This window comes from Pteropus medius, unplaced genomic scaffold, assembly GCF_902729225.1.
Source record: "Pteropus medius unplaced genomic scaffold, Ma_sr-lr_union100, whole genome shotgun sequence".
NCBI classification, from domain to species: domain Eukaryota; kingdom Metazoa; phylum Chordata; class Mammalia; order Chiroptera; family Pteropodidae; genus Pteropus; species Pteropus medius.
In genome coordinates, this window is record NW_024343732.1 from 1422268 (window position 1) to 1447796 (window position 25529).

The 25529-nt window shown below is 53.2% G+C and overlaps 2 protein-coding genes across 2 annotated transcripts; both read left to right on the forward strand.

The window, feature by feature from the left end:
• Positions 1 to 2933: 2933 nt before the first annotated feature.
• Positions 2934 to 18154, forward strand: SLC27A1 (solute carrier family 27 member 1). The gene is made up of 12 exons (XM_039867794.1): positions 2934 to 3156; positions 9199 to 9593; positions 9722 to 9883; positions 9956 to 10025; positions 10879 to 10970; positions 11042 to 11151; positions 13563 to 13772; positions 14510 to 14636; positions 14726 to 14863; positions 14935 to 15099; positions 15480 to 15626; positions 16766 to 18154. The coding sequence occupies exons 1-12, from the start codon at positions 2990 to 2992 to the stop codon at positions 16921 to 16923; spliced, it is 1941 nt and encodes a 646-aa protein (XP_039723728.1). The 5' UTR covers positions 2934 to 2989; the 3' UTR covers positions 16924 to 18154.
• Positions 18155 to 20139: 1985 nt separating this feature from the next.
• Positions 20140 to 24574, forward strand: PGLS (6-phosphogluconolactonase). Its single transcript, XM_039867801.1, has 5 exons — positions 20140 to 20485; positions 21741 to 21848; positions 22288 to 22389; positions 22689 to 22829; positions 24221 to 24574. Exons 1-5 carry the CDS (start codon positions 20198 to 20200, stop codon positions 24356 to 24358), a joined length of 777 nt encoding a protein of 258 aa, XP_039723735.1. The 5' UTR covers positions 20140 to 20197; the 3' UTR covers positions 24359 to 24574.
• Positions 24575 to 25529: the final 955 nt, after the last annotated feature.

Here is a 25529-nt window from a genome sequence, read left to right on the forward strand (position 1 = left end):
AATGTCAATTACAGGTGTTAATGTTAATTACAGACCCCCAACAGGAAAAGATGAACATTGCATTTCTCACAAGAAATCCACAGTAACCCAGGGAATGAGAAACTGTCATCTCCCTGAATTCTCACTTTTCTCCAGTGGACTTTCAAAACAACCCTTCATAACGTCCTTTTTCTTCATAAAATGAAGTTCCTTTTCTTTGTTTATGGGACCTGCCTATGGCTTTTGCTAAAACTTGCTTGTCCCACATTGCAATTCTTTGCTGTTGCCAAATAAACCAATTTTCACTAGTAAAATAGCTGTTTTATTTTTAAAGTCGACATGTGTTTTGTAATAGGGAATGTTTCGAATCTCAAGAAGTAACTGAGGACAAAAGCTGCCATGTGTTGTGTGATGGCCTTGGGGGTGTGGGGGTAGCCCTTATATAAAGGGATAAATAAAGGATAAACAGGGATAAAAAGGGACAAATGCTCACTGGAAACAGCCTGGGTCAGCGCAAGGTACGTGGTCCGTTCACTGGAGTTCTGACACCACCTTAAGTAAAAGCTGGGTTTCCAGAGCCTTTTGGATTTTGGAATCTCGTATGGAGGACTCACATCTCCAGTGGGGAGAGTTGGAAGAGATTGTAGTGTACTATTCAGTTGAGCTCAGTGAACTTAATGAGATAAGGGAAAGGAGGAGAGAGAAGAAAGGGGGAGGGGAGGAAGAAACAGGAAGAGGGAGAGGTGGATGGAGAAGGAGAGAGGGAGGAAGTAGAGGAAGAGGGGAAAATCAGTGCAAGAGGGAGGAGGGGGAGGAGTAGTTTAGGGAATCAGGAAAGGGGAGGAGGAGGGAGGGCAAGCTCTCAGACACACATTTGTGAATGAATGATTTTCAATTCAGAGCTGGAGTGACAGCTCCAGTCCTCAGTTTTTTTTACCTGTAAAATGGGGGTAATAGTGCTACTTGGCAGGATGAGTCCAGCTATAGTTATTAGTCATTGCTGACTCCACTGACTTGTGGCCAAGAAAGTGTGGGCCAGTGGCTGGTTCTAGGCCTGTCCTGCAGATCTGCCTCCTCAGCCCAGAGAGTCGGCCCACCCTGGGCGGCCAACAGGAACCAATGACAGCGTGGGGGGGTGAGCGCCTGCCCAGCTCTGTTCTCCAAATGGCGCTGGAAGCAGGCCCAGGACGCCTCCCAAGGAGAGAACAGGGAAGGTCGGCCAAACAAGGCAGAAAACAAGCTGGGGTGGGGTGGGTAGCGGGGCAGAGGAGGAGGCCCTTGGAAAGAGATATCCAAGGTAGAGGCCCTCAAGGGCATTGCACAGGCACGGCAGGGCCCAGGAGTCTGCAGAAACAGAAATCTTGGAGGGCCCACCTGTTGGGTCTAGATTTGAGGTTTTCTGGCTTGGCCTGGTCATCCCCGCCTTTTGGGAGCTCTGGGAGCCTGTGAGGGAGCGGCCAAGACTGAGAGTCTGTGAGCTCCAGGTCAGTCAGGGAACAGGATGGTGGGCAGCCAGGTCAGCACTGGCCTCATCTGTTTGGTGGGGCCGGGGGCCTTTGGGTCTCTGAGTGAACATTTAGTAACTTAGGGTGCAAATAAAGGACTCTGGTGTGGATTTTGTTTTCCCTAGGCTCCTAGGATGTTACTTTGAGACTTAAATTACAAGATTTTGGGATATTGTTTGGGGTTAGATGGGTCCTTGAAATATATCTTTCAGACTAAGGTTAGCTTTGGATTTAGACACTTCTGGGACCCTAGGCTGTGAGTTTGGGACTCCCCAGGTCCCTGGAATGTGTTTAAGATCGAAGAGACTTTGAGGCTTGGATTTCGGACAAGCTGGGGAAAGAATCCATTACTGGAAGGCCCCTGATCGTGAACTGGGATTTCCCAGTGTCCCAGGGTAGGAATCCTGGATGCCATCTAGGGCTGGGCCGCGAGCGCCTGTGAGCCACACCTCTCGGCTGCGAGACGCATGTGTTTTCTAAACGCACAGCTTGGGGCTGGAGAAGCTTCGTAGTCATGGAGACAGCGGCTGTCTTCGCCGAGCCATTCTAGCTTTCAGGTCTCGGTAGCCGTTGTCTCTCTGGCCCAGGGGCCCTCTCTGTGGTCGTGGCCTCCAGTAGGGGGCTGGCCTCGACTATGTGGTTGAGGGGTTCGGAGCCATACCTGTCGGAAGAGGGTCTTGGGGCGGGCCTGAGCGGGAAGGTGGGGCGGGGCCTACGGCGCTAGGTGGGCAGGAGTAAGGCCGAGAGTGTGGTGACCCGGCCAAAGCTTGGGGGCAGTCCCAGCGGCCTAGGACGGAACCTGGGACTGGGAAGGCTGTCTAGGCCTAGGATTAGGGGCGGAGTCTGGTTCAGAGTGGGAGGGGCGTGTGCTTATGGGCGTGGCCAGAAGCCTAACCAGAGGGCGGGGTCCAATGAATGGAGGGGTGGTAGAGACGGAACCTGCAGGAAAACCCAGGACTTATGGTTGGACAGGATTGGGGACAGGCGGATCCTTGGGGACAGCGGCTAGGTCATGGCATGGAGGCGGGGCCTAGTCGAGTGACTGGAAAGGTTCTGGATCTGTGGTGGGGACAAGTTGGATGGCCCAGATTTGAGGGCCAAGTCATGAAGGTGAAGCTTGGGTCCGGAGTCCCACAGCTGTCAAAGCTTGACAGTGACTGACAGGGTGGAAGAGCTTTGTTTGGGGGCGTGGCCGCAAATGATTGGCAGAGAAGCGTGAGCCCGACTAGGATCAAAGAAGCTTGTGTCCAGCACGAGATGGGGCGGAGCCCTGGTCCAGGGGCGGAGTCCAGCCAGGACGTGGCCAATCTCAGGCATGGGGCGGGTTCTGGTTAGGAGCAGGTGGGCCTGAGGAAGGGGAGGGGCCGGCTCCAATCGGGCGGCCTGGGTTAGCCCTTGAGGGCGGAAATTACCCTGGGGGCGGGGCCGGGACCTGGGGGCGGAGTCGGTTTGGCCGTGGGGCGGAGCCCGAGCGACCCGCCGGCTCAGCTGTTTACCTCCCCAGTATGCGGGCTCCCGGTGCGGGCTCGGCTTCCCTGGCCTCGCTGGTGCTGCTGTGGCTGCTGGGGCTGCCGTGGACTTGGAGCGCAGCGGTGGCGCTCGGAGTGTACGTAGGCAGCGGTGGCTGGCGTTTCCTGCGCATCGTTTGCAAGACCGCGAGACGCGACCTCTTGTGAGTGCAACCCTGGCCTTGTCCGCGGCGGTGCGCCCTGGGAGCGAACTGAAGGAGTTTGCAAGAGCGGCATGGGGGCCCTGGGGGCCTAAGGGGAGGGTTTGGAGACTGGGGGCGTGGCTACGGACTGGGCCCGCGCCTGAAAGTGACCCGTTGGGGGGATTCCGAGAGAACCTGCAGGAGACGTCCTGAAAGTCTCTGGAGGGAGATAAGTAGGTTTCAGGGTTCTTGAAGTTGTGGCAACAGGGGGCTGGAAGGCAACTTGGGGGTGTGTGGGGAGCTGATAGGAGTTTCAGAGAATGGACTGATTGTGAGGCCGTGGGTGTTTGGAGGTATGTGTGGAGACTTGGTCATGTAGGAGGCCTCTGTGGGCTCTTCAGGGACTCGAAGACTTCACGGGGTCAACCCAGTGGTCTCTGGGGGCTGCCCAGACACTTTTGGTCTATTTAGGGCATTTGGGGAGATGAAAGGGCTTCTTGGGTGTCTGTAAAGGACTTTTAAGGTTTTTGAAGTTTGTGTGCCTCCTCTGGGCCATTTACATGTTTCTCTGTGGCCAGGCACTCTTTGAGAGTTTGGGGTCTATGCGGAACTTGGAGGTCGTTCAGGGTCTTGGAGAAGTTGCTATGTACTCCAAGACTCGTTTGGTGGTCTCTGGAGACTGGGATCTATGGGAAGGGGATTCTGGCGTTGTGTTCAAGCATCCTTGGAAGTTCTCTGGGGTGTCTCTGACGTGCTTGCTCAAAGAAGCTGTTGGGGATCCTCCTGGGGTGAAATAGGTGTTTCTGGAGGCCCCCATAGGAGCAAATCTCAGTAGCAGTCCCCATGTGAGGGGAGTATGTGAGCACCTGTTGTGGGTCTGCCAGGCTTGGTGCCTTTGCAGACCCCCTCTCCTCTTAGGGACAGAGAGGGACTAAGCCATTGTAAGCGGGGAAAAACAGGTTCTGTGAGTGTCAGAGATGGGGCGAATCTAGAAAAAGTTCCACTGCAAATTGACTGGTTCTGAACCTTTCAGAACCCGTCCTTTTCTCTCCGTGCTCTGGCCCATGTCCCTGCAGATTTAACTGTCTCTTCTGCTCACAGATCTTCCATGACTCTCATCTTCTGCAGGAGAAAGACTCAACCTCCAGCTGGGCACTTGAGGTCTTGCTGCCCTATCTCCTGCCCTCTCACCACTCCCCATAGATTCACCCGGTCCCCAGATCACCTTGCCTTGTCAGACTCAGACTGCTCCATCTTCTTGGAACACACTGGGCCTCCTGTCTGGTGCCACTTTATGATGTTGCCTCCTTTGCTGAATTTTCCTGCTTGGCACCCTTGCATGGATCCCTGATGCCTTAGAATCTAGACCACGCAAGGTTCCCGATCACGTCCCTAGCCTCCTCACTTTTGTCACTCTTCCAGCTACAATGGCCTCCTTGCTATTTCTAAATATGCTCAGCCTTGTTCTAGCCCCAGGGCCATTGCACTTGCTGTTCCCTCTGCCTGGATCATTCTTCCCCTGTTCTTCATTTTCATCATGCCATGGCTTAAATGTCACATTCTGAGAGCCCTTCCCTGACACTGTGTCTCTGTAGACCTCCCAATCCCAACCTTGTTGTTCTTAGGCAGAATGGCTAACATTTACAGAGTGCTTCCCCCATGCCAGGTGCTGCGCTAAGCATGACTTCTTCAAGCTCTCCCAATAACCCCATGAGGTGGGTACTCTCTTCTCATCTTACAGATGAGCAAACTGAGGTACAGTGTGGTTTTGTCACTTGCCCAAGGTCACACAAGTAGTGGGGACAAGATTTGCACCCAGGCAGTGCAGCTCCAAAGCTTGACTTGAAACACTAGTAACTATCTAATGTGACTGCTTTCTTGCCTTTTAATTCTTGAGTCTCTCTCCCCCTACTAGACTGTGGGCCCTATGGGGGCTCAGACGGAGACTGTGTTGTTCTTTGTGGCGCTGTGGCCCTGGCTTCCACTCAGGTTCACACACAACAGGAGCATGGCTGGCAGGCCCTCCCTACCTCCTTGGGCTTGCCCAGGCCCCAGGTTTGCCCCATGGAGTCTGGGGTATCCATGCCTGGCCCTGTCTGCCCTGGCAACAGGGCAGGAGTGGGGTCTGCTCCGAATCTTTGACACAGGGCTTGACACACCTTCCTGTAGGAGGCAGCCTTGCAGATGGCCCTACCTTCTGGTCTTCACCTGATCACCTCTTTTTGAGTGTGGACTAGACCTAGTAACTCACTTCTAATGAATAAAACACAGCAGAAGTGATGGGATATTACTTATGAGATTAGGTAATAAAAAGGGTTGAGGCTCCTATCTTGGGTGTCCTCTCTTGGGTCACTTCTGGGAGAAGCTGGCTGCCACCATGTGAGGTAGCTCTGAGAGAGGCCCACTTGGAAGTGAATTCTCTCCCAGTGAAACCTTGAAATGACTACAGCCTCAACTGACATTTTGATTGTAGCCTCAAAAGAGACCCTGAGCCAAAACCATCCCACTAAGCTGCTCCCAGATTCCTGACCCACAGGAACTGTGAGATAATAAGTGTTCTTTACAGTGGTAGTTTGGGTGGTAATTTGTTATATGGCAATAGCTAACTAATGCAGCTTGTATAGCCCTCTCCGTGTGCCAGGCCTTGTTCTAATGTAATGCTCTCCCAGCTCTATGAGGAAGGAATGTTTATGAACCCCATTTTACAGGTTGGTGAACCAAGGCACAGAGAGGTGAGGTCATTTGCCTGGGAACACACAGCTAGGGCTTCAGAGTTTGTGTTCTTAGCTGCTGTGCTGTGCTGGGGTGGTGGTGGGGGCTGCCTTTGGACCCTGTGTTCAGATGTTCAGAAAATATTTAAGCACCTTGCTCCAGGTCTCCCAATTCATCCTGTAATCGTAGTATGAAATTTGACCACATTTAACCTTGTTGGTTTCTTCTTGCCCTGAGTGAAAATAGGAGGAGACAGAGTGACTAGAAGAGGCCTTGGGAAAGGCCCAGAAATAGAGAGTAGCCTCTTTGTCCCCAGGGTGGGGATGGCTTGGGCTGCTGCCCGGGCATGTGGCTGGAGCTGAGTACTTGTGTCCACTGCCTGCCTGTGTGGGTGTGCTTCCTCTGATTTCCAGCCTCACTGATGGCCCTCTCCCCATGGCTGTCACACTAGTACCCCCTCATGGGCTTCTTGGGCTGCTCTATCGAGGAAGCTCTAAGAGGAGAGCTGGGCCCACAGTAGGCACTCAGATGCATTAGTGCTGATTGCCATCAGCCAGCAATGGGTGCCTTGGTGGCTAGGTAAGCTGGTGATTAGGAGTTTGGTAGCCAGAGACGGTGTGTCTAGCTGTGGACCTTGGTTCTCCTTCATCTGTAAAGACAATCCTTGTATAACGCCTCTCCTTTAAGAAGCATGAATTGAGCATCTGCTGTGTGCACTGTGGGCACTTGGCCTACCTTTGTGACCAGCCTGAGGAGGAGCAGAAGAACCCTGCTAAGAGGCCTGGTTCTGGGTTGTTCTGTCCCCAACTCTCTGTGTGACTTTGTGTGTGTTAATTTACTTCTCTGAGCTCCCAACTCATCCATCATCTGACAAATGGGGATCTTAGGACCCTACTTTGGAGGTTAGCCCTAAGGTTAGCACAGTGCCTAGCACATAGTAGGTGCTCAATAAATACAGAGGCTGCTCATCTTAGCTACTTTATTTACTAGTTGAATGAATGAGCCGTGGGGATCTGACCAGGGAGGTGGATGTATAAACAGCTAGCTTTTAATATTTTACGTCTTTACTTATTTTTTGTAGTAGTTAGTACATAATGCATGGTACAAAATTCAAATGTTCTAGAGGGGTGTGCTGTCAAAGTTGTCCCCTCTCTTAGCTGCCCCCAGCTCTGCAGTTTCCCTCCTCAGAGTCTCTTTCACAAGATATGGTTATGGAAATCTATACAGACCTCATTTTGTTCTCTGTGCCCACAAATGTGCACATTCTTCATCTTATTCCTCACCTGGTGCTTTCTTCTTTCCACTTTCACTTGTAATGTTTACTTTTTTATGAGTCACACAAGCTTTGAGATGAAAGACTCTAAGCCCTCTACCTCAAGCAACAAATGCCTGCCCCACCCTCCACCCGCTTCCCTTCCCTGCTGGGAATGACTCTCACCTCTAGTGTGAGTCTGACTCAGTCTGGTCCCATTTGGGGGAATCTATGCTGTGATGGGCCACCCCTGGAAGGCTTCCTGGGTGAGGTAGCGAGGATGCTGGGAGGAACCCAGTGAAAGGGTAGGCATATGCATCTGTGCATAGCTTAGTGTGCTGGTGGGTAGCATGCGTTTGGGTGCTGGGTTCAGTAGAGTCACCAGGACCACATAACCCTGGTCCTTTACAGGAACAGCTGGAGGGACTCCCAGGGGCCCCCAGGGTAAGCAGTGTGACCCAAGCAGGAAGTCTCATAAATGAACCTTTGTTTTTAAAAACTGCAGATACTGGCAGGCCTGTACATCCTCTCCTCTGACAGACCCACCTACCCACTGAGCACCTTGTCTCCCTCCACCTTCCTCTCACCCAATTCTGGCCATACTGACCTCTGCTCTGGTTCTCAAATGTGCCTCATTTCCACCCCAGGGTCTGTGCACTGGCTGGCTGTACCCCCATCTTTACTCATGGCTATTTCTTTTTGTTTTGCCAGGCACTGCTCAGATGTCACCTGCCTGCCTCTTTCTAGGGCCACTCCCACCCCTGCCCCTGTCCACATCACTCTGACTGCATCACCTATCAGGGTCTTGTCACCAGTCAACGCTCTCCTCGTGCTCATTCATGTATAAGGAGGTGGTCTCTCCTGGGAGAACTGTGAGCCCCTGAGGGTCAGATCTGTTCGTCTCTGAGCTGAAAACTGCCTAGCACACAATAGGTGTTGGTACATATCAGCCGCCTGCGTAAATGGAGGAGGGAGAGTGAATGAATGAATGTCAGTGCTGAGGTCCACTGTGGACATGTTGAGTCCAGAGATGTAAGGAAGCCATCGCACCCATTGCAGGCATGGGGGAGGCAGCTGGGTACAAAAAATGGATTTGATAATGAATTTGACACTGAAGCTAGTGGGACACATTGACCAGATGAGGCCTAAGCGGGGGCAGAGTCTAGACCACACCTGTATTGGTCAGGGGAGAGCAAGCTGCTGTAACAAAGCAGCCCCCACTGTCAGTGGCTTAACTCGAGCTCAAGGTTGCCTCTCAGAGCCAGAGAATCTGGGAGGTGCCACATAAAGCCAGGGTAACCATTTGTTTCTTGAGCTGTTGTACCAAGAAATTCTAGATTTCTTGGTTCTCTGATCTAAAGCAATTTTTCTTTACTTAACAACAAACGGTTCATTTCTCACTCATCTGACAGCCTGGTATCTGTGGGCTGCTCAACTCCGCATGGTCACTGAGAGACCCGGCTAGATCTGTTGGGGGTCCTGTTCTCTGCGGCTTCTGATCACCTCATATCCACTAGCAAGTGGGGAAGGAAGAGTGAGACACACCCACCTCAAATGCTCATTGAGTTGCATCCCCTCTATCTTGCCAGGAGGTCTTCTGACCCCACCTGGGATAGAAACCATCTGGGCTTAGTGCCTTTGAGTGTCATGGGGGTGAAGCAGCTGCCCAGCTCAGGGTTGGACCCTGGGACCTGTTTGGTGCAGGTGGAGCACGAGGAGTCCCAGCTGGAGGTGGTAGGGGTTTATCTTGGGGTACTTGGGATGTCCCAGGGGAGAGAAATGAAGACAGGACTAGGCTCTGGCTCCCTCAGAGTCACTGAGCAAGCTGGGTGGAAGAGGACAGGGTGACTCTGATTTGCACTGCATGGCCCGGCCAGCTTTGAGAATCCATCTCCTCCTGGGCTGGTTGGTAAATGGCCCTTGGTCTCCCAAGAGACGCAGCAACCAAAGGGTCCTCCTTGAACCCTCTTTGAACCCTTGGGGGTACAGGGACCTTTTTCTCCACTTTCTCCATATGGGGATACTGAGGCTTTGGGGAGGGGTCTCCAGGGGCCCTGCTGGGCACCCAGTGATGCCGTTCCCTCCATCCCCCTTCCCAGTGGCCTCTCCGTGCTGATCCGTGTGCGCCTGGAGCTGTGGCGGCACCAGCGCGCCCACCACACCATCCCGCAGATCTTCCAGGTGGTGGCGCAGCAGCAGCCTGCCCGCCTGGCCCTGGTGGATGCAGGCAGCGGCGTGTGCTGGACCTTCGCGAAGCTAGATGCCTACTCCAATGCTGTGGCCAACGTCTTCCACCAGCTGGGCCTTGTGTCAGGCGACGTGGTGGCCATTTTCCTGGAGGGCCGGCCCGAGTTCGTGGGGCTGTGGCTGGGCCTGGCCAAGATGGGCGTGGAGGCTGCTCTGCTCAATGTCAACCTGCGGCATGAGCCCTTGGCCTTCTGCCTGGGCACCTCAGGCGCCAAGGCCCTCATCTTCGGAGGGGAGCTAGCAGCGGGTGAGGCTGGGTGCGGGCATCATCTCGGGCAGGGTCCTAGGGCTGCCCGGGGCAGTCAGACCGTGCATCCCAGGCCTTGGGAAGGGCCTACCCATCCTTGATCGTGACACATCTGTTTGGGGCTGCAGCGGTGGCTGAGGTGAGTGGACAGCTGGGGAAGAGTCTGCTCAAGTTCTGCTCTGGAGATTTGAGTTCTGAGGGCGTCTGGCCAGATACCCAGCTCCTGGACCCCATGCTGAAGGAGGCGTCCACAGCTCCCCTAGCCCAGTCCCCTGGCAAGGGCATGGACGGTGAGTCCAGGGTGGGGCCCCCCTCATCCCACCCATCCAGCACCCAGTCCCCAACACTTGCATCTCCTGCAGATCGTCTCTTCTACATCTACACATCGGGGACCACAGGGATGCCCAAGGCCGCTATTATCGTGCACAGCAGGTGAGGGGCCCGTGGGCATTGCCCCTAGCCTGGTGAGTGCCTCCAGGCCATCTCTGTAGTCTGACCCCCTAACCCCAGCTCCTGTTGGGATCTAAGGGCATCCTGATCCCAATTCCATAAAACTCACAGCCCATCTCAGGGCGTAGTGCTGCCCTATGCCTGCTGCTCCGGGGCTCCTCATTGCCTCACCTCTTCCCCCATCCAGCTCTGCAGGGCCTTTCCCTTCAATTTGTTCACTTTTATCTCCAGACCCCCACTCTACTTGGACTTGCCCCAGCCCCTCCTCGGCCTTCTGTTGCCCCGACTGCTGCCCCTGATGGCCCTGCTCCCCTCAGCAGCCACAGTGGGGTGTAAAATCCTAAATCAGACCTCCCCTGTGCCAAACCTCCCTTTATCTGCCTTGGTCCTCAGAATAAAGCCCCTACTCATTTTGTGTGGCTCTGCCACTTCTCTGATGTTGTTTTCTTTCTCTCCATTCCTTGCTCACTCCCTCCCTGGCCCCCCACTGGCCAGGCTTCTTCTGGCCTCAGGGCCTTTGCTTCCGCTATGCCCACCACCTGGGCATCCTTCCCTAGTTCGCCTCCTCAGCTCCTTCTCACCAGGTCTCCGCTGTCACCTCCCTAGCTGTGTCACTTTCAGCCCCTCTTTGTCTCTTCACTCTATTATATCCCTCAGGGCACCTAGCACCATGGACAGTTTTTCTTTATTTGCTGCATGTGCCTCTCCAGCCAGCCCTCTGAGAGCTGGGCTGGCTCTTCCTGAGTCCCTGCCGTATCCCCAGTTTCCAGCACATTCACCCACTCTCATCCCCTGGGGAATGTAGTTCCAGCCCCTGCACTCCCTGCCCCCGCAGGTACTACCGCATCGCAGCCTTTGGCCACCATGCCTACAGCATGCAGGCGGCAGATGTGCTCTACGACTGCCTGCCCCTGTACCACACAGCAGGTACCATGGGGCAGCTTGGGCAGGGGTGGGGCAGGGGACTGGGGACCCCTCACCAAGCTTGTCTTCTGCAGGGAATGTCTTGGGTGTGGGGCAGTGTCTTCTCTACGGAATGACCGTTGTCCTCCGCAAGAAGTTCTCAGCCAGCCGCTTCTGGGATGACTGCGTCAAGTACAACTGCACGGTCAGGCCCTGCCCCCTCCTGTGGACCCACCATTATGGCTCTGCCTGCTACCCCACCCCCTCTCCAGGGCCTCTGGATGGGGACAGAAGGGTGGCCAGTGTTTCTTGAGCACGTGCTCTATATCTAGCCCAGGCCTAAACCTTGCACGTGTAAACTCACTGGATCCCCATAATCACTTGGGAGTGGGCAAAGGCATCATGCCCATTTTGTAGATGAGGAAACTAAGGCTTATAATGCAGCTGGGATTGGGCCCAGGTTGCCTGAGTTCCCTAAAGCACTGCCTCTCTGTGCCATGGGCCCTGGTGGGGGGTGTCTTCCCTGCAGGTGGCTGCATGGAAATGAGACTGGCAGGTACAGTCACCACCCTAAGCTGTTTAAGGCCACAGAGTGTGAGGGCCTCCAGGTCAGGTGAGCATGAAGCAGAGGAAGAGGGCATTGCTGTCCTGGAGAGCAGGCTGGCTCAGACACGTCCCTTCTTCTCTTTTTCCCTCCCTGGTGAGAAGAACCCAGGCCAAGGATTTTAGCACTGTTGTGGGGGTGGAAATACAGGTGCCAGCCCCTTCCCATAGGAGGAAGGAGGGTACAAGGGGAGAGAATGGGGGGACTGGTAAATTGGCAGATGCCATCCTACCTTGGACAGGTGGGGCACAGAGAGGTTCAGCTGCTTGCCCAGGTCACACAGCTGAGCAGGGTGGGGGCTCTGGGCAGGGCCTCCTGCAATGACTGTGCTCTCCTCTGCTTTTGACAATTTATATTCTGCTGGTTGGCGGGGGGGGGCGGGGGCTTGGGGTAATCGCTAATCTGTATCTTGAAATGCACAGGCTGTTTTTTTTTTTTAACTTAATTATTGAGAGTTGCAAATACATAGAAATGTGGACAGAAAAATATTGGGGATTTCTGAGCACATGTCACTGGCTCCAGGGGCCATCAACCATTCTGTCCTGACCCCTCCTCCCCCACCCACATCCTTCCTTCTGCATCGTTGTGAAGCCACCCAGACAGCAGCATGCTTTCTGCATAAGATATTTCAGTAAAAGCTCTGAAAGATGAGGACTGTTTTTTTGTTCTTTAATTAAGGTGAAATTCATGTAAGTAAAATTAGCCACTTTAAAGTGAACAATAGTTCAGTGACATCCAGCACGCTCAGTGTTGTGCAGCCATCACCTCTATCTAGTTCCAGAACATTTCCATCACCCAAAAGGAAACCCCGTCCCCACCAGCAGTCACTTCCCATACCCCTCCCCAACCCTTGGCAACCACTAATCTTCCTGTCTCTATGGATTTTCCTGTTCTAGACATTTCCTGTAAATGGAATCATATATTGTGTGGCTGTTTCTGTCTGGTTTGGACTGTTTTTAAAACAAAAGATTTGAAAGCAGGATCTCAAAGAGATATTTGTACACCCATGTTCATAGCATTATTCACAACAGCTAAAACATGGAAGCAACCCAAATGTCTGTTGACAGATGGAGAAGCAAAATGTGGTCCATTCGTACAGTGAAATATTATTCAGCCATAAAAGGAAGGAAATTATGACATATTCTACAGTGTGGGTGAACCTTGAGGACATTATGCTAAGTGAATAAGCCAGACACAAAGGAACAAATACTATGTGATTCCACTTATATGAGGTCCCTAGAGTAGTCAGATTCACAGAAACACAAAGTAGATGGTGGGTGCTGGGGACTGGGGGAGGGGGATGAGGAGTTTGTGTTTAACGGAGACATTTTCCGTTTGGGAAGATGAGAGTTCTGGAGATGAATGGTGGGATGGTTTTTCAACAATGCGACTGTACTTAATGCCACTGAATTATTCACTTAAAATGGTTAAGATGTGCCTTTGTCTCTCCACACCCACTCCGTGCGTATACTCAGTATACAAAGTCACCCTAATGGGATTCATAGCTGGGGCTCTCAGCTCCTGTCCAAGTGCTCCCTACAGGGGTTGTGAATGAGCAGATAACTCCGAATGAGCAGGTGACTCCGTGGGCAACTGGGGCTCTTCCGCTGTGACTTCAGGGAGGAAACGAAGATCACGCACCTGACAGCGGTCCCACCCCAGATCTCAGCTGACTGTGTTCTGGGGGGACAGCATGGGATAGTGTAGAGCACATGGGCTCTGGGCTAGGTTTGTCTTCTGGGGTGTCAGCGCTGCTGCTCACCTTCTTGCCTGGTGTGGGGTGCACGAAGTGTCCCTAGGAAGCGGCATGGGGATAGAGGGACTGCAGAGGGGCAGGTGGGGGGACCCAGATGCATCCACTTGAATAGAAGGCGCATCCCAGGGCCCTTGCTAGGACTGAGCTGTTTCCCCAGAGTTATCATCCTTAGGGCCCAGGGTCAGGGGAGTGCCCTGGGGTATTGAGCTCCCCTCTGGCCCTCGCTCCCACCCATGACTCGCTCCCCATTGGCCAGGTGGTCCAGTACATTGGAGAGATCTGCCGCTACCTGCTGAAGCAGCCGGTGAGCGAGGCGGAGAAGCGGCACCGAGTACGCCTCGCGGTGGGCAACGGGCTGCGGCCCGCAATTTGGAAGGAGTTCACCCAGCGCTTCCGAGTTCGCCAGATCAGCGAGTTCTACGGTGCCACTGAGTGCAATTGCAGCATCGCCAACATGGATGGGAAGGTGGGCGCAGTGGGGTGCGGGGCGCAAGTCAGGGTACAGGGATCACGGTGGCCCGGGTGCCATGGCAGAGGCATAAGGCGGGGGAGGGGGAGCTCCTGGGCCCCTCTCTTCCAGCACGCACAGCCAGTCATGTGACTGTTGCCCCTGAGTTCAAGTCTTTGGCGTGGCTGTGTGCCCCTGGCAAGTGCCTCAGCCTTTCTGAGCCTGTTTCCACCTGGAGAGGTGGCAAGGAAAGCAGGGCTCGGGCACCCAGGATGGAGGTGGGGTGCTGATCCCCTCCTACTGGGCAAGTCTTGGGCCTCAGTTTCCTCTTCTGTTAAAGGGGTTAATAGCTCATTGGGTATGTTCTACTTATCCAACACCAGGAGCTCAGCACAGCAGCCCCCACTGGCAGCTCTCTACAAACACGAGCTGTGCCAGTACCCCGATCTGGCTCCAGGGTCACTCCAGGTACCCACTTCCTACCAATCTAGAGGATTTTATGGACCAGGAAGTGGTGGTGGGCCAGCAGATTTCCCACCGTGACTGTAGGGGAGGCTGAAAAGGTGGGAAGAGGGGCATGAGTCCTTGGGGAGACACTACTTAATACCCCCCCCCTTTTCATATCACCCAAGGTCATGAGCTGAAGTGACACTGGGGGTTCTATTCCAGACTTTGGGGCAGGAGAGGCAAGGTGTTGGGGAGAGGACACTGTGCCACCCTGGGGCTCCTTGCAAACTCAATTTGCCTTATTTCAGGTTGGCTCCTGTGGCTTCATCAGCCGCATCCTGCCACATGTGTACCCAATCCGGCTGGTGAAGGTCAATGAGGACACCTTGGAACTACTGCGGGATGCCCAGGGTCTCTGTATCCCATGCCAGGCCGGTGAGTGGGGGGCCCCAGCTAGTTCCCTGGGAGCTGGGGTCCCCACCCCCTGCCCACGTAGTGAAGTCTGAGTGGGGTCTCCATCCTAGGGGAGCCTGGCCTCCTTGTGGGCCAGATCAACCAGCAGGACCCACTGCGTCGCTTCGATGGCTACATCAGTGAGAGCGCCACCAGCAAGAAGATTGCCCACAGTGTTTTCCACAAGGGCGATAGCGCCTACCTCTCAGGTGCGCACACCGTGGGGTCTGGCTGTGGGGATGGCAGCTGCCCTCTTACCTGCCCCTCTCCCCTCTGCCAGGTGACATGCTGGTGATGGATGAGCTGGGCTACATGTACTTCCGGGACCGCGGTGGGGACACCTTCCGCTGGCGTGGGGAGAACGTCTCCACCACTGAGGTGGAGGGTGTGCTGAGCCGCCTGCTGGGCCAGACAGATGTAGCCGTGTATGGGGTGGCCGTGCCAGGCAAGCTGGGGCTTCAGGGGGTGGTCCTAGGGTTTGGTAGCCTCAGAGGGGCCTAGCTCGGAAGAGCTTGGAGGTACAGGTGCCCTTGGGCAGTGCACAACTTGGACAACTGCACACGACAACTTGGGTGGGAGCCACTGGATCTGGAATCACCTCTCCTGTGCGATTTAAGCCTCAGTTTCCTCATCTAGAAAAATGGGATCATGAGAGCTACTCTGGCTCAGGGTTGCAGGAGTGTAGCAGGATTTAATCAGATATGTGCTGCTTTGGTGAGTGTAGCCCAGGTGGAAGGGATCAGAGGCCAGAGGCCAATGTTTGAGGGTGTATCTGGTCCCATGGTGGGGTGAGGGATGGTGTTCTAACCGAGCCTCTGTCTCTAGGAGTAGAAGGCAAAGCAGGCATGGCAGCCATTGCCGACCCCCACGGTCAGCTGAGCCCCAGTGCGCTGTACCAGGAGCTGCAGAAGGTGCTGGCACCCTATGCCTGGCCCATCTTCCTGCGCCTCCTGCCCCAGGTGGATATCACAGGTGCGCCCCTTTCCCTCTTTTGGTCTGCCCAACTGCCTGTTGGTTTAGCAACCATTTACTTACTTATCCTGGTTTAGGCCCCTGGGCCAAATCTGACATAACAGTACACAGCCAGCCTGGCACTGTGGGCTTGTGTAGGACCCTTCTCTTGTTTTATTTACATAGTTAATTATTTCCATTCCTCACTCCCATCCCTGTTAGGCATCCTGCAGTGTTGTGTGTTTGTTTCTTCATTTTCTGCATTTTTCTGATGATTAGGAAATTTGAGCAAATCATTTCACATCTCTGATCTTTCATCCATCTTTGTATTGCCTCTCACTTTTTCATTTTGATTTGTGGGAGTTCCTTGTAATGGTCTGGATGTTAATTCCTTAGCCATTTCAGACATTGTAAGTCTCTTCTATTTGAGAGTCTGTTAAATTTGTCTATGGTGGCCTTTGTTGAAAAGAAACCCTTAATTTTGACACATACTTATCCTTTAAAAAAAAAATCTTATGATTTGTGCTTCTGAAGTTTTGTTTTTAAAAAAAACCTTCCCGACTCTAGAGCACAAGGTATTCTCCCTCGCCTTTTAATTCTAACTCCAACCTTTATCCTTCACAAAACTCTTCTTTAATCGTCTACTGCAGGGAGTACAAACTTTTTCTTAAAGCCTGGATAATAAATATTTTCAGTTTTGTGGGCCAGTCTCTGCCCAAAAAGTTCAGCTCTGCCTTGTAGTGCAAAAGCAGCCTAGACTGTGTGTAAACGAATGGCCCTGGCTTTGTGCCAATAAAACTTTATTTACAAAACAAGGTGAAGAGCCAGATTTGGTCTCTAGGCTCTAAGTTGCTGACCTTTCACCTATTTTGTGACGGACCCCACCCTGCCTTGGTCTCCTGGGGGTTGGACAGGTGACTAGGCAGGGAAGACATAGTTTCAGGCTATAATGGGGGTGGTCAGAGCGGCTTCCCTGGAGGACAGGCATGAAGCTGGGATTTGAAGGACCAGGGGGAATTCGGAAGGCAAAATGAGAAAGAATGTTCCTGACCAAGGGGATAACCTATGCAGAAGCCTGGAGACTCAGGAGAGAATGGCGAGTTAGAGGCTCTTAGAAGCTCCCTGCTGAGTACCCCTCACCTCTCCCTGCACCCCCATAGGCACCTTCAAGATCCAGAAGACGCGGCTGCAACGTGAAGGCTTTGACCCACACCAGATCTCGGACCGGCTCTTCTTCCTGGACCTGAAGCAGGGACACTACCTTCCCCTGGACCAGGATGTCTACACCCGCATCTGCTCGGGTGCCTTTGCCCTCTGACACTCTTCCTCTGCTGTCGAGATTCTAACCAGGCCTGGCAAGCTAGGTGGGCTGGAGCCAGACAGCTCTGCCCTGTCCTGGGGTCGAGAAACTGGACCCCGGAAAGAAACTGTCTCTCCCCTTTCCTCACTCTCCTCAGCCTGGTTCCCTACTCTCTCCCCTTGCCCTGCCTGTCTTCTGATCCTGTGTCTGTGTGTGTGTCTCTTCTCCCTGCTTCCTGGCTTTAGCCTCCCTGCTGCCCTCATCTGCCCTCATCTTTTCCCTCTTTCCCTCCATCTCTCCCCTTGCCACTCCTGTTCTCCTTCCAAGTGCAGAGCAGACGTCTCCTAGGAGGTGCAGCCTGCAGGGGGCCTCCATCTGTCATCCCTGTTGGGTCTTAGGCCCAGGGGGGGGCCTTCCCACCTTCCTTTCAGCTGTGCCTTAAGGGGCCCCACCCATTCCAGGCCTCCTGAGGCTGCTGGTTTCCAGGATGCTATAGCCCTGTGTTATCTCCAGACTGGCCCCCAGCTCTTCCTGCCAAATGGAGGAGCCAGGGGTGGTCTGTCCGCCACACCCTGGTGCAGGGTTCATTGGCAAGGGACCTCTAGGTTAGCTGGAAACTGCTCCTAGGCTGGGCCAGCCAGTTGCCTTTTGCACTTCCCATCCCTGGTGGATCTTCCCTGCCCTGCCTGCTTTTCCTGGAAGCTTCCAGAATTGATGGTGACCACGTGGATGCTGCCCCTGTCTGGATGTCCCTGTTCAGGCATCTCCACGGAGCTCTTGCTGGAGGGGCCCTGAAGACTACCCTGGGTGCTGCTTGGCCCACCACTCAGACGCTCACCCTGGCAGAGGCCTCTTGGGTGTCCTCACCCAACGTGGCTGCCACGGAACCCGTGGGACCTGCGGGAGTAGCCGCAGTGAAATAGGGGGTGGTCTGACATGGTCTTAAGGGTTCCAACCATTGCTAGTTACAGCCTGGACCCTGTGTTGGTGGTAACATCCAGATAACATGGCTGAGATGGCTTGGACATCCCCATTGCCCTTGTTGGTGGCTCATCCTAGACTCTTGTTGTTGAGGCTGGCCATCCTGACTGCCTGTCTGCCGGTCCCTCCAGCAGCATTGTTCAGCACCTAGAACAGAGCGGCCAGCAGCAAGTGACCCTGCATTGTTTTATACTGGTCTTTCCAAGCAACAAGGTTTTGTTTCCTAATTGAGTTTAAGAAATAAACCTGCAGAGCGTCCAGTGCCTGATGGGAGCCCAGTTATTGTCTCCATGTGGCACAGAACCCTTCCTGAGTCTCAGAAGAATCACTGGTTAACATACTCGCCAGAAACAAGGCAAATTCTGCCTTTTCTTGTTGCCCCCTGTTGCCTATTCCCTCAGCTGCAAGGCCTCTGGGGACATGGGAACTCAGGTTAGCTTCTTGCCACCTCCCTGCAGCCTGTGGGGCTTCACAAAGCCTTGCACCAGCCTCAGTGATCCCTGTAGAGTGACGGGTAATCTGCCTGTGGGTTCCGACAGCTGCACAGGATGGCCCAGAATAGAGGGTGTGCCCTGGTACGTCTGGCTGCCCCAGGAAGGGTGCCCTTCTGTGTATGGGGCTAGCACGTGTGGCCATAGTTCTGGGTGAGGGCCACTGGGTCTGTGAGGGTTGGCTCTCTGGGCTGGGATTTGAACCTAGGACATCCAACTCTTGAGTCTAAACTCTCAACTTCCACCTTCTGCCATTCTCCTCCAGTATAACAATGTCTGTCTCATCTTATCTCCACTTCAGGGGACAGAGGAAGACACGTTTGTGAAGAAGGAGCACTGCCTGGGAGGGGGGCTGAGGGGGCGCCCCTGGGGGCAGATGTGGGGATGGACCCTCACCTAGGCTGGGTGAGGGCTAGATGAACCATCCATGTGTGGGGCAGGTCCTTGGACACACCTATAGTCTGCAAGGAGAGGGAGGCAGAGTATAAAGCCCTTGAGATGCCCAGTGAGGGTGGGAGAAAGTCTGCTGCTGGTGGGGATGGCGCACCCCTGGTGAACTGACAAGTGCGTGCATTCTGGATAACATCCCTTCAGATGTCACAATCACTTGCTTAAGTGTCATTGTGGTCCCTGTAGTACACTGAGGAAACAGGCATAGGGAGGGGAATGAAGTCATTTCCTGTTGAGAAAGTGGTCTGGCACCTTGAAGAGTTCCCAAAGCCTGTGGCTCTAGCCCCAAAAGCCTAAAAAGTTCCCTCCAAGATGGGGAGAAAGTAATCTTGATGACTCTTAGGATCAAGCTGTATTTTTTTAATAGACTTTATTAGAGCCGTTTTTGGTTTACAGAAAAATGAACAGAAAGCACAGAGTTCTCATCTATCCTCTCACCATTAACATCTTGCATTAGCCCTACATTTGTTACAATTGATAAGCCAATATTGATAGATCATTATTCACTTAAGTCAGCAGTTTAGGGTTCACTGTGTTGTAAGTCATATGGTTTCAACAAATGCATGACATGCATCCACTGTTACAGTAGAAATAGTTTCTCCCCAAATTTTCTGTGCTCATCTCTTAATCCCTCCCACTCCAGGTAACCCCCTACCTTCTTCCTGTCTCCATAGGTTTGCCTTTCTAGAATGTCACGCACTTGGAATTACAGAACGTGTAGCCTTGTCAGACTCACTTCTTTCACTTAGCAAAATGCATTTAACGTTCCTCCTTGGCTTAAGAGCTATTTATGCTAAATAACAAGCACCAATCTGGAAGCTCCTCTAGGAACCAGCCAGGCTGGAGGCCTCTACGTTTTTAGAAGGAATTCTACAAGTATGTTTTCAGCCCTTACTGTGTGCCAGACATAGCTCAGGGGGCTTTCCAGGCATCAGTGAACAAAACAAACCCTGCCCTCATGTTTTAATGAAAGAACTAGCAACAAGATAAATGTTAGAAAGTTCAGGAACTTCCAAGTCCACCAAAATGCGCCCTCCGTCAGGAAATCTCTCATCTCCTTCCACCTCACCCCACGTCCCCCACTTGAGGTACCCTAGCTCTGGGCTCCCCTCTCTGGCTTCGCCCTGGCACCACGAGGTTCAGAGTAACTGCGCCCGCTCCGTCAGCCCCAGCCCAAGAAAAAACTCAGATCCAGCATGCAGAGTGATTGAGTCGGATCCCACCGCCCCGCCCTGCCCCGGCTTCACTCTTGGGATTGCGCATGTGCCATAGGCGGCCGCCCGGGAGTACTGAGCACTGAGCGGCCAGGCTGACCTGCACGCAGGCGCATTGGAGGCCGCCGGGAGCGCTTCCGCCTCCCCGCCGTCGCCATGGCCGCGCCGGCTCCGGGCTTCATCTCGGTCTTCTCGAGCCCGCAGGAGCTAGGCGCATCGCTGGCGCAACTGGTGGCGCAGCGGGCCGCGTGCTGCCTGGCGGGGGCCCGCGCCCGCTTCGCGCTTGGCCTGTCGGGAGGCAGCCTTGTCTCGATGCTGGCCCGCGAGCTGCCCGCCGCCGCCGCTCCCGCCGGGCCTGCCAGTCTCACGCGCTGGACGCTGGGCTTCTGCGATGAGCGCCTGGTTCCCTTCGAGCACGCCGACAGCACGTACGGCCTCTACCGGGTGAGAGCTACGGGGGCCGCCGGGGCTCACGCGGAGAAGACTGCGTCCGGCGCCTGAGCGCGGCTACGGGGGCCGCCAAGGGTCACACCGTGCCCTCTGTCTATCTGGACGGGAGCTGGGAATGATCCGCGAGTGCCCTGAGCTCCCACCTGGATCGCACCTGCACTGCTATCTGGGTGGGCTGGTAGGGGCTTCGAAGCCCCTCTTTACGTTTCATCAGGCAGCCAGGCAAAGGGAAAGACCCGGGCAAAGGCACGGAGTGGGGAAGAGTGGAACATGCCAGAGACCTAGGGAATTCAGGCGCCGCAGCCTCGGAGCGTGCCAGCGCAGAGTTAGGGAAGGTTCAGGCCAGAGGGGTCTGGCATAGAGCCTGGACCTATTTCCCCATCTACAAGCTGGATAAGTTTCTTGATGGCCTCCACGCAGCTTGTGCCCCGATGACCTCCGAGGCTGGTTGTCTTTGGTCCCGGGCCCCAGCGCCTAGAGAATCAGAGAACACTCTCCGTTTTACAAGCAGGGAAATTGAGGCCAGGAGGAGCCGTGGTCTGTCCTGGGGCCGCTGCATCTGTGTTCACTCCTTCTGCCCTAGAGGAGGAAAACTCGCTCAGGGAAGTGTGGGAGGAGCGGGTTTAGCCAGGAACCTCAGGTCACTCAGGTTCTGGGTGTGTTGCATAGAAGCTAGAGCTGGTGATTTATTTATTTTTTTTTAATAAGCAGGAAGGTTTAACGAATACCAAGTGCTTGATCCACATCATCACATGAAACCCACAGTAGCCTATGAGGCAGAGGCTGTTAGTACTTCCATTTCATAGATGGAGAAACTGAGGTCAGAAGAGCAGCACTTAGCTGTCTGAGTTACCTTTTGACAGTGGGGAAGCCTGGATTTGAACATGCCCCTCCTGACACAAGTGTATAGCTTATGTATAGGCTGGGACGGGCAGGTCAGCAGGACCTGATGGAGAGAAGAGCGGGGCTGGGTTTTATCTCAAGGGCCAAGGAACTATGGAGGCTTTGAAACAGGACTGTGCTATGGCCAGACAGGTACAGGCCAGGGCCAGGAAGCCCCCAGTCGAGATGGACTTGAAAGACCCCCGGCAGATTGATAGTGGGATTCACGAGGATCCCAACTCACATGGGAAGTGGGTATAATGAAAGTCATGTCCTGACCTAGAGGATCCAGGTGGTCACATGCAAACCCCACACCACTGTGACCCATGTATTACTGTCGATGACACTGTCCCTCCATATGCCACAGACTCAACTGCTCTCCAAGCTGCCCATCCCTGACAGCCAGGTGATCACCATTAATCCCCAGCTGCCTGTGGAGGAGGCAGCCGAGGACTATGCCAAGAAACTGAGACAGGTGAGTTCTTTGGAGCAGCCACAGGAGACCTCATCAATGAGATGGCCACTCTCAGGATGACAGAGCAGCCTCGTGGGTGGCACTGCATGATCGTCACTGGCAGAAACTCCCCTGGGGTCAGTCAGCAGACCCAGCCCCACCCTGGACAGACCCCCTCTGAGAGGCCACAGCCCCACCCTGGGGTCCCTGAGGGTGGCCTTACCTCTCACACTCTGGTAATGGGCCTGGGTCCTCACATCTTGGAGACAGTTGTGTCCCTAGACCCTCAGCCAGTCGGGCAGGTGAAATGTGGAACCTTGTGGATTAGTCCCTTCTATGCATGTGAGGCTAAGCATTGCTATTTGTGTTACAGCTGCTTATGATTCTTTTGACAACTGACTCTGTGTCCTTTGAGCCCCTCCCTCACAACCTCTCTCAACTATCTTCTTCCCTCGCCTAGGCCTTCCAAGGGGACTCCATTCCAGTTTTCGACCTGCTGATCCTGGGGGTGGGCCCTGATGGGCACACCTGCTCACTCTTCCCAGACCATCCCCTCCTGCAGGTGCGTGCACCCCACAGGCCCAGCTTGCACCTGAGCCCCAGGCTCTGCCATCTGGAACTCCCGGAGGGAGACCAGGAGGTGCCTACAACAGAGTTTGAGTCAGCTTCTGCCAACAGGCATGCCCACTGGTTTTAACTCTTGTGAACCTTAGTTTACCCATCTTAAAACGGGAATCTTAAGTATCAGGGGATTAGTAGGGTGGGATGGATGTTAGATGGACCGTGCCTGACATGTGTGAGTACTCAAGAAGTCAAAGTGATGTTGTCATTCTGCCTCCACCCTGTGCCTCCCTACCCCAGGAGCGGGAGAAGATTGTGGCCCCCATTAGTGACTCCCCGAAGCCACCGCCACAGCGTGTTACCTTCACACTTCCTGTGCTGAATGCGGCCCGAACTGTCATCTTTGTGGCGACTGGAGAAGGCAAGGCAGCTGTTCTGAAGGTAACACCAAGGGTCCCATTCCCAGGAAGGTCACAGGCATGTGGGCCCAGGGATAGAATTTGACTCAGGTGCTATTGGATCCCAAGATACTTCAGTAATTTTGGGGTTGAAGGGGAGATGGAAACTTTAATTACAGGCTGGTTAGGAATGAACCATTATGATAGGAAATTGATAAGATGAGGCCAAAGCTGTACTCAGAGGTAAATTTATAGCATTAAAAATGCATTTAAAAATTATTAAATAGAAAACTATTAAAATAAATGTAGCACTTTAGAATTAGGAAAAATGAACAATAACATAAATCTAAGAAAAGTCAGCAGGTGGAAAAAATTAAATCAAAATCAGAAATTAGTGAATTAGTTAATATTTTTAAAAGCTTAATGGTAAACAGATCCAAAAGATAGACAAACAACTGTCAAAGCTAATTAAGAAGGAAAAATATCATATGTAGGAATAAGACAGGAATAAGAAAAGAGGTATAGTTATACATAATGTTTTAGGAAAATATAAGATATTAAAAATAAACTAAATGGGAAAATATTTTAATTGCCATCATGGAAAAGATCAACAACTGTAGGAGAAACTGGAAATATTTTTAAAGATAAATAACAGTTCTCCCCCAAATCATTGGATGCAGATGTCCTCACAGGGGTGGCTTAGTTTTGGGGTTTGGGATGTAGACTCTTAAGAGTCCAGCAGACCCATGTCCCTGCCAGTGATGCCCAGCATGGCCTCACATGGCCAACCGCCAGCCTCAACTTTCCCATCTACGTGGTGGGTCTGGAGGGGTCCGCTCCCTGTGGACTCCTTGAGAGAGGCCACCCAGAGCCTCAGTTTCCCTGACTGTAAAATGAGGTGAGAACAGAGGTGACCTCACAGGGCCATGGTCAGAAGTCAGTGACTTCTGACACAGAGTGGGGCAGGCTCAGGTGGCAGAAAGCAGTGTTTATAATACCCACTCATCACGAAGTCACATCAGGGAGTCGACACACCACAGCCTGTGCAGTCAAATCCCCAGCTAAGAAGGGTTTTTACCTTTTTAAATGGTTGGGGAAAAGAATCAAAAGAAGAATATTCCTGGATATGTGAAAATTAGATGGAATTTAGATTTCATTGTCCACCAATAAACATTTGTTGGAACACACGCGCCTGTATATCGATATGAGCTGAAATAGTGACTCTCCGGTCTTTGCAGAAAAGGTGTGCTGACCCCCATGTTATACAGTCCAGATGATAGAGGGGAAGGGACCTGTCCCTGTTGACTGAAGCCAGGGCAGCTGGAAGGGTGACATCACATCTCGAAAGTGGGAAAGTTTAGTCCATGGTGGGCCTGGGAGCTCTGAGGGCTGCTGGGGTGCTGTGGGCCTCACACACCTGTCCTCTCCACGCAGCGCATTTTGGAGGGCAAGGAGGAAAACCCGCTCCCTGCTGCCCTAGTCCAGCCCCACACTGGGAAACTCTGCTGGTTCCTGGATGAGGCAGCAGCCCGGCTCCTGACTGTGCCCTTCGAGAAGCATTCCACTTTGTAGCTGGTCCTGAGGAATGCCACAGCTGGGACCATATACAGCCTGAGGGAGCTGGGACCTTCCAGGCTGCGCCCCTCCATCGCCACGCTCCGGGCTTCATTTTAGAAAAGCCACGTGGTGCTGACAGGGTCCAGTTACCAGCCCTGCCCGGGGGCTCAGGCCACTGGCCCTGGTTCTGGGCGACCCGATATTAAAAGGACCATTTGCTTCAAGTCTTCACTGTCTTGTGGTTCTTGGTGGGCAGCGGGATCAGGGGTGCCTAGGCCGACCCGAAACCCTGTCCCAGCAGGTGGAGGACAAGGATGGGGACTCTCAATGAAGAAACTCATCTAGAAGTATGACAGAATTTATCATCTCACAGCCCTGTAGGCCAGAAGTCTGAAGTCAAGGTGGTTGCGGCGTTGGTTCCTTTAGGAGGTTCTGAGGGAGAGTCTGTCCCAGGCCTCTCTCCTGGCTTCTGGGGGCTACCAGCAACCCTTGGCTTGTCAGCGTGACTCCAGTCTCTGCCTCTGTCATCACATGGCCTTCTCATGTGTCTCTCTGTGTCCTCTTCTGCTAAGGACACCTGTCATTGAAAATAGGTAGGACCACCCTAAGTCTAAAATAAACTCAGCTCAACATCCTTAGCTAATGATATCTGCAAAGACTCCTTATTCCAAATAAGGCCACATTCTGAGGTTCCAGGGGTAAGGAGGTGGACAAATCCTGTGTGTGTGTATGTGTGTGTCCCAGTTCAGTGGCATTAAGTACATTCACATTGTTGTACAAACGTCACCACCATCCATCTCTAGCACTGTTGATCTTTTCAAACTGAGACTCTGTCCCCATTAAACACTAACTTCCCATTTCCTCCTCTACCAGCTTCTGGCACCCACCATTCTACTTTCTGTCTCTATAGATTTGACTGTTATGGGGACCTCATATAAGTGGGCTCATACAGTATTTGTCCTTTTGTGTCTGACTTCTTTCACTCAACATAATATCCTCAAGGTTAATCCATGTTGTCACATGTTATAATTTCCTTCCTTCTTAAAGCTGAATAATACTCCGCTATGTGGATGGACCACATTTCGCTTCTCCATTCATCTTTTTGATGGACACATGGGTTGCTTCCATGGTTTAGCTCTTGTGAATGATGCTGCTATGAACATTAATATACAAATAGCTCTTTGAG

What these genes read in the sequence shown, in the direction of transcription:
- SLC27A1 (XM_039867794.1), top strand. Translation starts at nt 2,990, where the DNA reads ATGCGGGCTCCCGGTGCGGGCTCGGCTTCCCTGGCCTCGCTGGTGCTG. An exon ending in GCCCCTGTACCACACAGCAG is followed by an intron (nt 10,971 to 11,041) that starts GTACCATGGGGC and finishes TGTCTTCTGCAG; the next exon opens with GGAATGTCTTGGGTGTGGGG. An exon ending in GCGTCAAGTACAACTGCACG is followed by an intron (nt 11,152 to 13,562) that starts GTCAGGCCCTGC and finishes CCCATTGGCCAG; the next exon opens with GTGGTCCAGTACATTGGAGA.
- PGLS (XM_039867801.1), top strand. Translation starts at nt 20,198, where the DNA reads ATGGCCGCGCCGGCTCCGGGCTTCATCTCGGTCTTCTCGAGCCCGCAG. An exon ending in GCACGTACGGCCTCTACCGG is followed by an intron (nt 20,486 to 21,740) that starts GTGAGAGCTACG and finishes CATATGCCACAG; the next exon opens with ACTCAACTGCTCTCCAAGCT. An exon ending in CAGACCATCCCCTCCTGCAG is followed by an intron (nt 22,390 to 22,688) that starts GTGCGTGCACCC and finishes TCCCTACCCCAG; the next exon opens with GAGCGGGAGAAGATTGTGGC.